Here is a 14,474-nt window from a genome sequence, read left to right as displayed (position 1 = left end):
TGGTAAGGACCCAGCAATAACTTTGCTGGAGGGATGTGGATGGAAAAAGGGGAGCTGGTAGAAGCCCCCCAGGTATGGTAAGGTCCCAGTGTGACGTTATTGACATGAACTGTGACCATATAGATCATTGGTGCAACCAAGGTCCTATAATTGCACCAAATCTCATACAAAGGAGGTCAAGTAAGGTGTCTATGGAAAGATTGTAATTTGCTGGTTATGATTATGCTGTCTGTATGTGTGTATCATTTTTGTATTTGAAGTTATGAATATTGGCTATGTACTTGTATCTCAATGTGTTTGATTCTAAGTAGCATCAGTGAAGCATTTGGTCAGCTTCTTGAGAAAGGACTATTCTGAGTAAGTGCCCAACCAAGAAACACTTAACTGACAATGGACTTTGGGAGACGCCAATCCACATCTGAGCTTTCCTGGGAACATTCAAACGAATATGTAAACAATGGTGTTGGCCTGCAAAAAGCTGAGTCATTCATGGATCTGTGACTTTCCCAGGTGGCTACAAACTCCATCTTGTTGCTGTGTTTTGCACAGAAGAACAAAGGGGTTCCCACAAGAGAGAGAATATAAAAGGCCCTGGAAGCCTCTCCATTTTCTCTTCAGCTGGTTCAAGAGATGGCCTCTCCACCACAAAGAGATGCCTGAAAGAAACTGGAACAAAGGACAGTAACTATGGGTGTGTAAGGGACTGCTGGACCCATGCCATAAACTACAACGTTGGTCTGAAAAGGATTGGACCAGACTAGGAAGGAGTCCAGTCTGTGAAAGAAGCTAATTGGAACATCTCAAGAGTGTGAGATTTACCTGTATTCAGTTTCCTACTGTATTAGGCTTAGACTTGTGTGTTTTGTTTTATTTTGCTTGGTAGCTTACTTTTTTCTGTCTGTTATTACTTGGAACTACTTAAATCCTGCTTTTTATACTTAATAAAATCACTTTTGCTTATTAATTAACCCAACTAAGTAATTAATACCTGGGGGAGCAAACAGCTGTGCATCTCTCTCTATCAGTGTTATAGAGGGCGGACAATGTATAAGCTTTATACAGAGTAAAACGGATTTATTTGGGGTTTGGATCCCATTGGGAGCTGAGTGTCTGGATGCTAGAGACAGCAGCACTTGCTAAGCCATTTTTAGTTAAGTCTGCAATTTTGGGTGCGTGGGCCAGACCCTGGGTCTGTGTTGCAGCAGATTAGCGTATCTGGCTCAACAAGGCAGGGTTCTGGAGGCCCAAACTGGCACAGAAAACGAGCTCAGAGGTAGTCTCAGCACATCAGGTCACAATGCCAAGGGGGTCTCTGTGACCGAACTTGTCACACCCAGCAATAAATTTGCTGGAGGGACTTAGATGAAAAAAGAGAGGGAGCTGGTAAAAGCCCCCCTGGTAATCACAGAATAAACATGGGGTTACATGCACTGTACACTTTTGTCTGTTGGATAGTCCCAGCCATCTAATAATAAAGCTGTGGCCTGATTAAACCCATGTCAAATGTCTCCTGTCCTTCTTTCAGTATAGGCAGACAATACAGTATTCTCCTGCTTTGTGGTTTAACCTTGTCTTATAGTTAGTTAAATTAACCTACCTTTAGGCTCCTTAGAGCAGGGATCTGTATAAAATGGCTTGTAAAATGTCATGTGTATCTATGGTACTATAAACTTTAATTATTTTAGCTTCTTAGTGAGAGGATATAAGGAAGATCCTGCTTCCACTGAAGTTAATGGTACTTTGCTATTGTAGGATTGGGCCAATAGTAACTATATGGCAAACCAATGTTGCCTCCCGTTGCATTAAAAACTAGAGGATAGGGTGGATATTTGCTGCTTTAATAGGCACAGGCAAGAACTAGTATGTTAATGTCATGCAGACCATAGCATGGATGAAGTTGACAATTACAAAAATATATCCTTTATCATAGTAAAAACTAGGATGTTCAGATGCATGGGTGTATTTTCAGAACTGATCAGTATTCAGCAGCTCCTAAATCAAGTGGGCAGATGTTTTAAAAAACACTCAGTATTCAACAAGAAAAGGAGTACTTGTGGCACCTTAGAGACTAACCAATTTATTTGAGCATAAGCTTTCGTAAGCTAACTGTAGCTCACGAAAGCTTATGCTCAAATAAATTGGTTAGTCTCTAAGGTGCCACAAGTACTCCTTTTCTTTTTGCAAATACAGACTAACATTGCTGCTACTCTGAAACCTGTCAGTATTCAACAGCTCCTACTGTTTCCACTAGGAGCTGCTGAGTGCTTTTGGAAAGCTGGCCTCAAGTGTAGGTTCCAAGTATTTCTGAATATCTAGATGGCGTTCTATAAAGAGGACTACACAGTAGATCTGTCTGCAAAAAAACCCCAAACCCTATTGTATTAGCACAGCAGTTTCTTCTGTGGAATGGCTGAATGTCAGTGTATGTAACTGTGGCAGGTGCTTAGGTGAGAGATGTAGAGAAGTTTTCTAACCAACTTGTAGTCACTGCATGCCCATGTGTATGCATGTACAGACTGACAATAGATTTCCTTGTGTGTACTTGGAACTCTTGCAAGTGTTAGGGGAGCTATTGTGAGACACAGTCTGACTACAAAATACTTGTATTACATTGCAAACTCTGTATGGCAGAGATTACACTGTGCTCATTGCATTTTACTTGCCCTAAACCAGTTCTCAACCTGTGAGCCACTTGCAGCCTTATCAGCACACAGTTGCAATCCATGTGATAAGGCCATAACTAGAGTGCGGCAGAAGAGGCACCTGCTCTAGGATGCAGAGCTGGGCAGGAGTGCAAAATGGGGTGGTGTCAGCCCCTCCCACCCCCTGCAGGATCAGGCCCAGCAGCATTGGCAGGAGGGTGCTCAGAGCTCTCTCCTCCTCCCCCATAGGATCATGGGTCCATCAACCCCAGCAGGAGCAGGCTCCCTGGCACTCGGACCACAGTGGCAGGCAGGCTGCAAAGCTGAGCTATGTGCAGCCAAGGTAGGAGACCAGCAGGCACAGGGAGGGGGATGCAAGGGGCTAGGACCGCAGGGAGGGAGGTGCAGGGGGCTGGGGAGCAAAGTGCAGCCAGTGCGTGGGGGATATGCTGTAGGTGGGGGGACTGATGGCTGGGGGTAGTCTCTGGATTGGGGGCTAGATACTGGGGCACAATCCCTGGATGGGGGGTTGAGTGTTGGAGGGCAGTCCTTTTGGGGGCTAGGTCCTGGGGGCAGTTGCTGGTGGGTCCTGGGCGGGGGGCAGTCCCTGGGTGTGGGACTGAATGGTGAAGGGGGCTGACCCTGGATGGCCCATCCTACCCTACACAGGGCACCCTGTAGCTGAAGGACAGTCATATGTGCCAGCTCAGTGTTGGGGGCGGGGGGGTGGGGAGAGGAGATCTAGGTGCTGGGAGGACAGTCCAAGGGGTGTGTGTGGTGTGTGTGCAGAGATGGGTTCCCCCTGGCAGGGGAGTCTCCCCATCTTTGCAGGCAGGTTCCAGAGCCGCACTTTCCAGGCATTCAGCCCAACCATACTACCCTTAGAGTAAATTAATTGTAACCGTTTATGTTTTGACTTATTTGCTAATTCAAAATGCTCTTGGTAGACATTTGCCAGCGTTGAAGTAAAAGGTCCTGTATTGATTTGAATTGTATTGCTGTCACATAACAAATACTAAACCCCCCCAGTTGGTGGAAACTGGCTTGGACAGGAGGGTAGCGTAGAGGTCAGCCATCGTAGTAATTACATAACAACAACATACATCCCTTACAGGCTGTGGTGTAAACGTGCCCCCAGACCAGCCTGCCCTCCCGAAGAAACGCCTGGCTCTTGCAGCGACGCGTCCATTACACAGGGGAGTGGGCTCAGGCTGGTTGTCAGCCCGTGGGGCGGGGGCAGCTTCTTAGGCAGGCAGGAGTGGTGAGGGGCGAGGCGCCTCATCCCTAACTGCCCCCAAACATGACGCGCATGGAATTCTCCCCGGGGAATCCTCTTTCCCTTCCCCTCTGTGCTGGGGGGGTGGGGACGGCGGCGGCCGAGGGAGCCGGGAGCCAGCCCCCTGCCCGGGCTGCCTGACCCTGCCAAGTCCCGCCCCGTGAGCGAGGCGCTCGCCCGCCAGCTGAAGTTGCTCTGAGGAGCTCACCCCCAGCCAACTAACTCTGAGCTGATATTTAAATAAAACGCCGCGTTGTGATTGGCGGAGAGGCTAGAGGGCGGGCACTGTATGACGATTGGTGGCCGAGAAGAAACGCTGCGCCGCTGGTTGGTGGGCGGGTTGGGCCAGGGCTGTGTGGGGATTGGCGGGCCGTGGGGGCGCTTGGGGATTGGCGGTGGCGCTGGGTTTGAATGGTTGGCCGGGTCGGTTAGTACCGCGCTGCCTGTTTGTCAGTCTGGCTCGTGCGGGTCTTCTGGCTGCGCGGGGACTGGGCCGCGCTGAGCCCCGGCAGCAACAAGCCGACGATGGCTGCAGAGCTGCTGCGCAGGGGAGCCGCCGCTGCCTGGGATCTGAGCCCGGCCGAGAGCCCCGGGCGGCGGAGGCGGCGCTGGGCTGATAGGGAGGAGGAGGACCCCGCCGTGCTGACTCTCACCCACTTCTCCCGGCCGCCCTTCCTCAGCTTCGGCAGCCTCCGGCCCGGCGCCTCCTGCACCCGGCTCCTGGCCGTAGACAACCCCAACCCGGAGGAGGCTGATGTGGCTATCGACCGCTTCCCGGCTCCCTCCACAGGCTTCAGCCTGGAGCGCCGGCGCTTCCTCATCCAGGTAGGGCCGGGCCCGGGGAGAGCCTGAGCTGCTGCTCCGTGCGGCTCCGCGTCCTCTCACCAGACCTCTGCGGGCAGCCCCAGTGGCTGGAGGGGCTCGTGGGGGCGGTGCTGGAGGCTGGGCAGAGCCGCCCGCTCCGCTGCTGCCCTCCCCGGGCGACGGGTCTCTTCTCCACGAGCAACGGGCCGCGGGTTACCCGCGTTGTCCGTGCAGCCTCTTGGCATCTGCGTCCTGCGCTGACTGCCCGCTCCCTGGGGCGCCGGGCCTCTCAACCCCCTGTGCTGTCAAAGCCGCTGGACAGATAGTTAAGGGGAGAAACTGACCAGTCAACCCTGCAGAGGGTAGGTGTGTCTCGAGGAAGCTTAGCCTCTGTCTGTTTCAGAATGGTTAGGCTTTAGGTAAGACAGACATGTGTCGCCTTTTGTGTGTTTGAAGAATTTCTTATGTTTTGTTGTTCCTACTCTTAAGATAAAACATTCTAGATTAGGTCTCCCGTATACCAGAACAGCATCCTGGCTATGGGGCATTTTGAGGTGGGTCTTTCTCAATTTCTTGTATGTGTTCTTTGCGGTACTCTTAAGATAAAACAACATACAGCTTAATCATAAGGCTGTTTTGGTCACTGCTAGACACACACTCCCAATGGGAAGAACCACAGATGAGGTTATGACGTTATCTGATATGCCTAGTAAGGAATCTATTTGTCAAAGAACATTTCCTGAATCTTTTTTGTTGTCTGTATTGTTACAGACATACTTTCTGTCAGGTATTTTGAAATAAATGACCAAAAATAATTGAAACTGGTGTGATTATATTGTGTTATTTTGACAAATATAATATGCAGATTTTTAAAATATTGTGTGTGGAATCTTTAATTTTTTGGTGCAGAATTCCCCCAGGAGTATACGGTCCATCTTTGTAACAGCAGGTAGCTAATTTTGACAAGTACCTTCCTGACAGCAATATTTATCTATACGGTACTTAGTATAGGGAGCAGAATCTGAGGAAGTGATAGCTGCCACAATTTACTACCAGTAGTGCAAGTAAATGTGTTAGATGAGTTAATTGTGTATGGAACCTCTTTCTAATATTAAAGAAGCATAAAAAAGATGTACGGTCAGTTTTTTTTTTTTTTTTTTTTTTTTTGCTACAAAGACCAGTAAAGTATAGTGAGATTTTCAGGCATTACATAATGTCAGTCTTTGGTTTTTGCAGTGCTGTCTTGTTTCTCTCCTTTTCCATCATCAGCTGCCTGTTTTGCTGCTATATTGATTCAAATATCCAAGTGAAACGACAGAAATGGTAATGCTAGAAGTGCACAGAGTGCTTCAGATACTGGAATTTTTCACTCTACTGGTGTTAGTGTCAGCAGAGCAGCAAAATGTACAGTAGCTCACCTAGTGTTTGGCAAGAATCTTCCCTGAGTTCTAGCTGTTCAACAAATTAATTCTAATCCCCTGTAACATCCCAAAGTTGAGCTACTGGCATGTAAGAAGGACACTATCTTCATTATTTTTCAATGACCTTATTGGTCTATCTGCTCTAATCAACACAAAACTTAGAACTTGGGTACTTGAGCTAAATGAGAACAAAATTACTTAGAAAATCTAAATATGCTTATTTAAAATTTTGCTTACATTCTGATAATTATTTAGGATACTTAATAATATTATTCTTGCATGTCTGTAATTCACCTTCTTGCTTACAGTACTCCCATATAGCCCTTTTCACAAGCATTCAAATATATGTACTACAAAATATGAATGAACTACTGATCTTTTTAACAGCTAGTAATGTAATGAAATAATTTTAGCAGGTTTTCCTGTCAGTGAAAATCACATCCTTTTCTTTCTTCATATATCCATTCTATCTCCTGACCTCATTATTGTCTGTTTTGCACTTTCTCACCTGTGCACCATCATAACTGTAAATTCATCTAATAAGTAAATTTATGCACCCAACTTTAAAAATGTTGAGAGACCAACCCATATTTATGCATTCAGTGACTGAAAATGTAAGCCATACTATTTAGCATTTATATAGTACTTTACTTAAAAGCATTCACAGACACTAACACTTCTGTTCACTGCTTCTTTTTTAAATAATAGATTCTCTTAAAAATATTTTCATGTCCTTACAATATTTTTGTTTTAATACTTCATTCTCTTGTAGTCTGGAGAAAGAATCTTTATTTCTATAACATGGATGCCATTAGAAGAAGGAAAAGTTAGAGAACTGGTAACTTTTATTGTTAATGGCATTGTAAAACATCAGGCTGTATTGTTGGGTGTTGCTGAGCAGCCTCTGAAGAAAAAGGTAAGAAATGTATTTTTAATTGACACTAATTATTTTTGTCTTATTTGTTTTTTGCTTGTGAGTCAAAATTTTGCAATGTAGCAATTGTTTCTACTAGTGTAGGCACGGATGAATTGTTGACTGGGTATCCTCAGTGGGAGCCCCCAATAAACTTGGAATTTGCTCTCCTTTCACCTGAAATAGCCAAAATATGATGAACGCTTCAAAGTTGTTCTTTTCCCATTTGAAAATGGTAGAACATCTTAAGGGTGAATTATTGGAGTAGGAAAGTGGCTTTAGCTTATTTTCCTGGTTGGTTTGATTATGGATTATATTGCATTGTATTGCTGTGCTTCAGCTATGTTGGTGTGTTGTTTCTGATGTGGGCATTTCAAAGTTTATGGTAAGTGCATAGAGCATGTGGCTACATATTACTTTTTTAATGTGTATCTATTCAAAATAACTTTAAAAAAAAACCAAAATTAAAAACTTAGTATTTGTATGTGTCAGCTATCAATTCATTATCTGTGTGCATAAATATATATGTGTATTATATTTTTAAAAAAGCAACTACTTTGGAAACTCTTTAATTTTTTTTTTCTTATTTTGGTGTGTGTGCTTTTTCAGAAGAGTCTTTGGGATGCTATTAAAAAGAAAAATACTTCAGAAGGATCAGTTTCTACAAGAGCTAAGCAAAAACATTCAAATGTTAAAAATGTAAACAAAACGTTTCGTGTTTCCAAAAAAACAGATACAGTTAGAAGCCCGCTCCAGTCCTGTGAAAATTTGGATGTGGTAGGAGGTAGCATGTCCCCCTCAAAAAACTCGCTTATCACTTTAGAAAACAAACTGCCTATATCTCCTATCAGTCCTGTATTGCAAGAACAGCATGATACCATTTGCACACCTCTTTCAATGAGAAGATCTACTACATACTCAGTTCTTGGTACAGTGGTAAATGATGAATTATTGCAAGAAATAGACACATGTAACGTCAAGAAACTTCATAATCCTAATGAGCAAATAAAATCCTCAAGTATACATAGTTCTCCTTCTGGATTAGTACAAGCACACAGATCAAATACACATGTTTGTGCTCCGGAATGTACAGCAGCCTTGCACTCTTCTTTGAGTCAAAGGAGAATTTTAAGTCCAGATTCTTTTATAAATGACAGTTATCAACTTAATGTAGAAATTGTAGCAGAGCAAGTTGCTCCCATATTGTCACCCGATCAGTTTGTAAAAGACAACTTAGCTATAGAATCAGTGTCTCAAGTCCATGTATCTGTTTCACCATCCTCTTTATCCTCCAGTGTGGAGACTTGTATCACAAAGAAGTCGTCATCTTCAAAATGGAAAGAAAATGAAAAAATGCAGTACATAAGTATATCTGTAGAACATAAGTTTCCAAATGATGTCCTTAATGAGACGCCAGTAGTGAAATCTCAGTTACTTCATTGTACCAAACCTGAACAAAATCATCTCTGTTTTCCTCTTTGTGATGAGGATCTTCAGATTCGCAGTTGCTCCCAAAGAGAACAACCAAAAAAACGTCCTGTGCTTTCTGCTACTGTCATCAAAAATAAGTTGTCTGCTGCTGAAAGAAAAGGAATGGAGACAACTAAGCCAAAATCTAGAAAATCTCTTAATAATATGATACGGGAAGATGTAAGTATAATTCCTAGACATTCAAAGTTAGAAATACTCCAGAACCTTCCGGTTATAGATCCCATCTCAGGTGAAACCAAATGTCACAAAGATGAAATACATTCCTGTTCCATTGGATCTACTTTACATAGTCGTAAGAGGAAAAATGAAGTATACTTAGAGGATATTAAGACTACAGCTACAGAATATGTGGAAGAAACAGAAACCAAAAGAATCTTTACATCTTGTGTTGACAGTAAAATAAAAACTACTGTAAGACCACTGGTCTCTAAGCACATAAGCAGAGAGAAACTACACCACAGAAAGAAAGCTGGTGAGCATTTTTTTTATTTGTGTTCTCTAGTGAAAGAAAATAACTTGTGTCTCCATATTTTGCCAAAATGTTGTAAGGGGACCCCTAGAACTCTCAGCATTTCAGTACCTCTTTCTGCAGCAAGTATGACGATACTGTAGCAACTTCTCAAGTTGTCTGGTAGCAATAAAGTGTGCCTATAGAATACACTGTCTGCATTCATTTAGCAGAAGCCACTTAACTGGTATCGACTAAATAGTCTTGTGGTATGCTAGAAGACTTGCCATATTTAGCAACATTGCTGGGGAAGTACTAGATTTGTCTCCTGTGGCTTTGTGGAGCAATGCCCTGGTTCTGAGCAGTTTATTTCAACAGGCAAGAAATGTGGGTAGAGGTGGTAGATGAAGGGGATTTTAAGATGGGGAGAGGAAGTGCTAGATAAACTTTGGTGGGGCTGTGGAAAATCTAGCATGGAATGTGATGTGCTGTCAAAAATGCAGATAATTGGTATTAATACATTTCAAAAAGTTTGCTTAAATGTCTCACCTGGTATTCTCTAAAAGACTATTCACAATAGCTCACAGGTGTGAATGCATTTCTGGTGCCATAAATTTCTACACTTGGTTCTCTGCTCACTCTACTTCTTACAATTGGCTCATTTAGCAGTCTAACATTAGTATAACTCTCTTTGGTGTACTAACACTATAATTTTCTTAAAATATACGTCTGCTCTGAAAAGTGACCCTTGTGATGCCATTTCTTAAAAAAAGAGTCCAAGTTTTATCAGTTGTGCAAACTCACCGTGGGAACTGAAAGCTAGGATGCGGTTTTCCTGCCCTTGTATAACTGCCTGTAAAGGTTCTTGCAGGTGGAAATCTGTTCTGTTATAGCTCTGTAATCTCTTTGTCTTCCAAGTATGTTCACCATTGTCTTCATAGGGTTATACCGATATAACAGCACAGAGGCAGCGTGACGAGATAACAGTACACAGTTTGCCCCAGCCCTAAATATAGCTACATTGCACTATTGAAATGTAATTTTGAAACACTTACACCCAATTTAACTTTTCTGAGGCCTAACATTGTTCTACTTGAGCAATGTGTTCACATATAAATGCTGAATGGTACCTGGCTGTGGAACAGCACAGGAGATCAGAATGAATTCATATCTTGCCTCCTTCAGTGATGAACACAAGGTAAAATCCTATTTTATAATGGGTAACTGATCCAGAGACTAAATGACTTGCCCAAGGTTATGTAGGGAGTCTGTGTCACAACAGGGAGTTGAACCCAGGAGGTCTCATGAATCTCAGGACACCCAGGTCTCGCACAGCCCGGGCTAGGACCCTACTCATTAGACCATCCAGATAGATGCCAGTGGCTTAGAATTTTGAACTTTGGAAATTAATACCTTGTGCTGGTAATAGACTTTAAAGTGGTAGTCCATTAGGATGTGCATCTTCTGAGAATAATTACAGGTAATACTTTTTTCTCAGTGTGGTGAGGAAGCATGGAATGTAGTAGTGTTTTTTAACTGGCAACTTACACTTCAATTTTTTTATTCCACTCTTTTTGCAGTTGCCAAGCAAAGCAATTTATCTGCATTCTTCTAACATTCATTAGCCAGAAGATTTATATATAATTATGCTTACATAGCATCTAGAGAATTAATGTTTCTCCATCACAGATGACATTGAAATATTGTTTTTGACTTTTCCTTCAGTGTGTTTCAGGAAGGTAATTTAAAGATAAAAATAAAACCTCTAGTCAACCTATACCAGCTAGAGTTAAGGAATTTTCTATAGCGATGATCTTTCTTATCATGTTATACTTCTCCCCATAATTGATAGGGTTGGTAAAGAATGGACTCAAGGCTATAATCCTTAACTATACCTTGCTTGCTTGTTAGTGGTAGTCTCACCTTCAGTGATAAATAGGTTTTTTTGCTGGCATCTGATATTTTGTTAACGTTTTTAGGTTCTTTGTCTAAAACTATCATCAAAACTACTAAGCCCATTGATGGTGTGGCACAGTCTCAGCTGACCTTCATGAAACCATTAAAAACAGGTAAACAAAGGTTTTCAGTATCCATGAAGTCAGAATTTTTCTTGAATTGAATGTCAGAATTGAACTGGGAAAATTTTTTGGTTAATAGTTTTTGTTAAAAGTGTAGTTCTCGTTGACCCAAAACTGCTTGCCAATTCAAATTCTGGTAGACTTTGCCAGATAACATTTGGTTATGACTGAACCAAAAAATCAAAATGTTTTGGTAAGAGGAAAATGAAACAGTTTGTTTTGATAATATGAAACAGTTTTTTGGGGGATGGAGCCATAAAATGGTGGGGAGGAGGTGGTAGTGTGGTGATGCCCTGATAAATTTTAGGTTAGTGGTTAGGACGCTGTCCTGGGATGCGGGAGACTAAGGGTCAAGTCCACATTCTAGAGTAGGTCTCCCGTATACCAGGACATTGTCCTGGCTATGGGGCATTTTGAGGTGGGTCTTTCTCAGTCTCTTGTATTGAGACTGTTTCATGTTGTATAAGATATTAATTGGAGCAGGGACTGGAATTTGACTCTCCCACATCCCAGTGGAGTATTCTAATCACCAGGCTGCCGAGTCATTCTCACTTTCTGGCCCAATTAATATTTAATTAGTAATGCAAAGTGGAACAGCTTCAGCAGGAGAGATTGAGAATACTCCTTAACGTAGAATACTCCCATACTCAGTAGTTGGGGCGCATACCTGGGATATGGGAGACCTGGGTTCAAGTCCTTGCTCCACAGGGAGATAAAGGGGTGGGGCTGTCTGAATGGTGCCGAAGCTTTTGTCTACACTACACAGCTTTTAGCAACACAGTTGGTGTTGCTGAAAGTTGGGCAGTGTAGCTGCTGTTTGTCAGCACTTTTGCTGACAAAATATTTCCATCCCCAACGAGCGGTGTTTGCGTTGTCGACGGGAGAGTACTTCTGCCAACAGCGCGCTGTTCACACTGACACTTGCCATGGCAAAACTTTTGTCTCTCGAGGGGGGCGGGTTAACACCTCTGAACGACAAAAGTCCTGTTGCTCAATTGCCCGTGTAGACCTAGCCTAAATCCCCTTGACAATGTAGCCCCTTATTCCCAGATTTTTTACTTTTAGTAAAAAAAAAAAAAAAAAGAAGTTGGATGCCTAAAATGTGTTTTGGGATCAACGAAACATTTAGTTCGCTTGAAACCTTTTTTTTTTTTAACAGCAAACCAAAAAATCAATTATTTGTTCACCTCTACTAATAACTTGTGATTCTGAATACACTCAAGGAGCAGATATGTGGAATCAAATGGTGCTGTATTTATGTAGGCAGAAATGTGACAATAAATCATGCTTCAAAGGTTTTTCAGTATACTTAAAAGCACTAGGCTACTTAACATTACTGTTAATATTGATAAAGCACTAGATAATAGCATGAACTATCATACCAATAACTGTCCTTGTCTTCAGAGTGGTAGCCATGTTAGTCTGTATTAGCAAAAACAACGAGGAGTCCATGTGGCACCTTAGAGACTAACAAATGTATTTGGGCATAAGCTTTTGTGGGCTAAAACCCACTTCATCAGATGCATGGAGTGGAAAATACAGAGTCGGGTATAAATACACAGCACGTGAAAAGATGGGAGTTGCCTTACCAAGTGTATGGGAGGGTGGGGGTCAGTGCTAACGAGCCAATTCAATTGAGGTGGAAGTGGGCTTTTCTCAACAGTTGACAAGACAGTGTGAATACCAAGGGAGGGAAAAAATCACTTTTGTAGTGCTAATGAGGCCAGTGTAATAAAGGTAGCCCATTTCAAACAGTTGACAAGAAGGTGTATGAGCATCAGCAAGGGAAAATTAGTTTTTGTAGTGACCCATCCACTCCCAGGCTGTATTCAGGCCTAATTTGATAGTGTCCAGTTGGCAAATTAATTCCAGTTCTGCAGTTTCTCTTTGGAGTCTATTTTTGAAGTTTTTTTTTTGTTGAAGAATTGCCACTTAAGTCTGTTATTGAGTGTCCAGGGAGATTGAAGAGTTCTCCTACTGGTTTTTGAATGTTATAATTCTTGATGACAAATTTTTGTCCAATGTACGTGGCAGAGGGGCACTGCTGGCATTACATCAAATGAAGTGTGTTTTAGCCCACGTAAGCTTATGCCCAAATAAATTTGTTAGTCTCCAAGGTGTCAGAAGGACTCCTCGTTGTTTGTCCTTGTCTTGAAGAACTTATTAGTTGAAGACAACAGCAAGTACAATAAATGTGGCATGTGGTCTATAAATACTTTCCTCATAATTCCATTTTTGTGCAAGTCATTCAAGTTAAAGTGAAGAACTGCATATTTGAAGAAAACATAAATAATTTTAATTTGAACTTTGTCTGTTTAGATAATCTTTCTCTTCCCTCCACCCCCCCTTAAGTCATTCCTAGGCATCCAATGCCTTTTGCTGCTAAAAACATGTTCTATGATGAGCGCTGGAAGGAAAAGCAGCAGCGAGGCTTTACCTGGTGGCTGAATTTCATACTTACACCTGATGACTTTACTGTAAAAACAGAGAGTTCACAAGGTAAAGTAGGTAACTTTGAAACAGTGCACTCTTGCTAAATCATGGGAACACTGTAATGTCAATATATAAAGCAAAACTTGCTCTAGGAATTTTTTTTTAAGTAAACTCATATATAATGAATGAAACCACTAGCTAAAAGCTAGTATCAATTAAGCTTTCATTAATTTATCTGTATGTATGTAACTAACTTTTCAATAAGGGTAATTTTTATATTAAGAGGTGGTTGGTTCCCCTCCCCCATCACCCACTTCATGAATTTCTGTCCTGAGATTGTAATGAAAGGAAGTTCAATTTGCATCCCTACAGAGCTACTTTGATAATTGTAGAGCTAACATTTGGGTGTCTGTTTCAGTAGAGGTTGCACTGAAGGAAATTCTGAATGCTATTTTGAAATTTTATATATTTGTGTTTTTTTCCATGTTCTTTAACTGAAAGTGTACAGTCTTGAGAATTTTTGATTTTTCTCATGATATGTCATCTGTGTATTAGTATGCATTTAAACTAAAAGTAAAATGATAGCAAAAATAGCAAACTCCTGTAAAACAGATGCTAATTTACCTTTATGTTGGATATATAGACCTATTTTTCTTTTTTATTCTCTTTTTTTTCAATTAGTAAATGCAGCTGCACTTATCTTGGGAGCAGAAAATCATCATAAAGCCAGTGTTCCTAGAGCACCAACAAAAGAAGAAATGTCCCTGAGAGCTTATACTGCTCGATGCAGGTTGAATAAACTACGACATGCAGCTTGCCGTTTGTTTACCTCTGAAACAATGGTTAAAGCTATTAAGAGACTGGAGTTTGAGATTGAAACTAGACGTTTGCTAGTTCGGAAAGACAGGCATCTTTGGAAAGATATTGGTAAGAATGTACAAAGGTTGATATTTAGTATTTTTGGTAAA

General features: G+C 42.0%; 1 protein-coding gene across 2 annotated transcripts in view; it reads left to right on the top strand.

The window, feature by feature from the left end:
* The first annotated feature begins 4,235 nt into the window (after window positions 1–4,235).
* Window positions 4,236–14,474, top strand: part of ASPM (assembly factor for spindle microtubules) — a 37,850-nt gene continuing 27,611 nt past the window's right edge. Inside the window, exons 1-6 of one of the 2 annotated variants that reach the window (XM_027826106.3) lie at window positions 4,236–4,743; window positions 6,916–7,059; window positions 7,666–9,019; window positions 10,975–11,064; window positions 13,426–13,572; window positions 14,188–14,433. In XM_027826106.3, coding sequence (XP_027681907.2) covers window positions 4,444–4,743; window positions 6,916–7,059; window positions 7,666–9,019; window positions 10,975–11,064; window positions 13,426–13,572; window positions 14,188–14,433 — 2,281 coding nt within the window. In that variant the 5' untranslated portion in view covers window positions 4,236–4,443. The remainder of the gene's footprint in view (window positions 4,744–6,915; window positions 7,060–7,665; window positions 9,020–10,974; window positions 11,065–13,425; window positions 13,573–14,187; window positions 14,434–14,474) is intronic. The other variant, XM_037907029.2, reaches the window with a different exon arrangement.

This window comes from Chelonia mydas, chromosome 8 (assembly GCF_015237465.2).
Source record: "Chelonia mydas isolate rCheMyd1 chromosome 8, rCheMyd1.pri.v2, whole genome shotgun sequence".
NCBI classification, from domain to species: Eukaryota; Metazoa; Chordata; order Testudines; family Cheloniidae; genus Chelonia; species Chelonia mydas.
The sequence above is the reverse complement of the archived record's forward strand: the minus strand, read 5'-3'. Positions and strand labels throughout refer to the sequence as shown.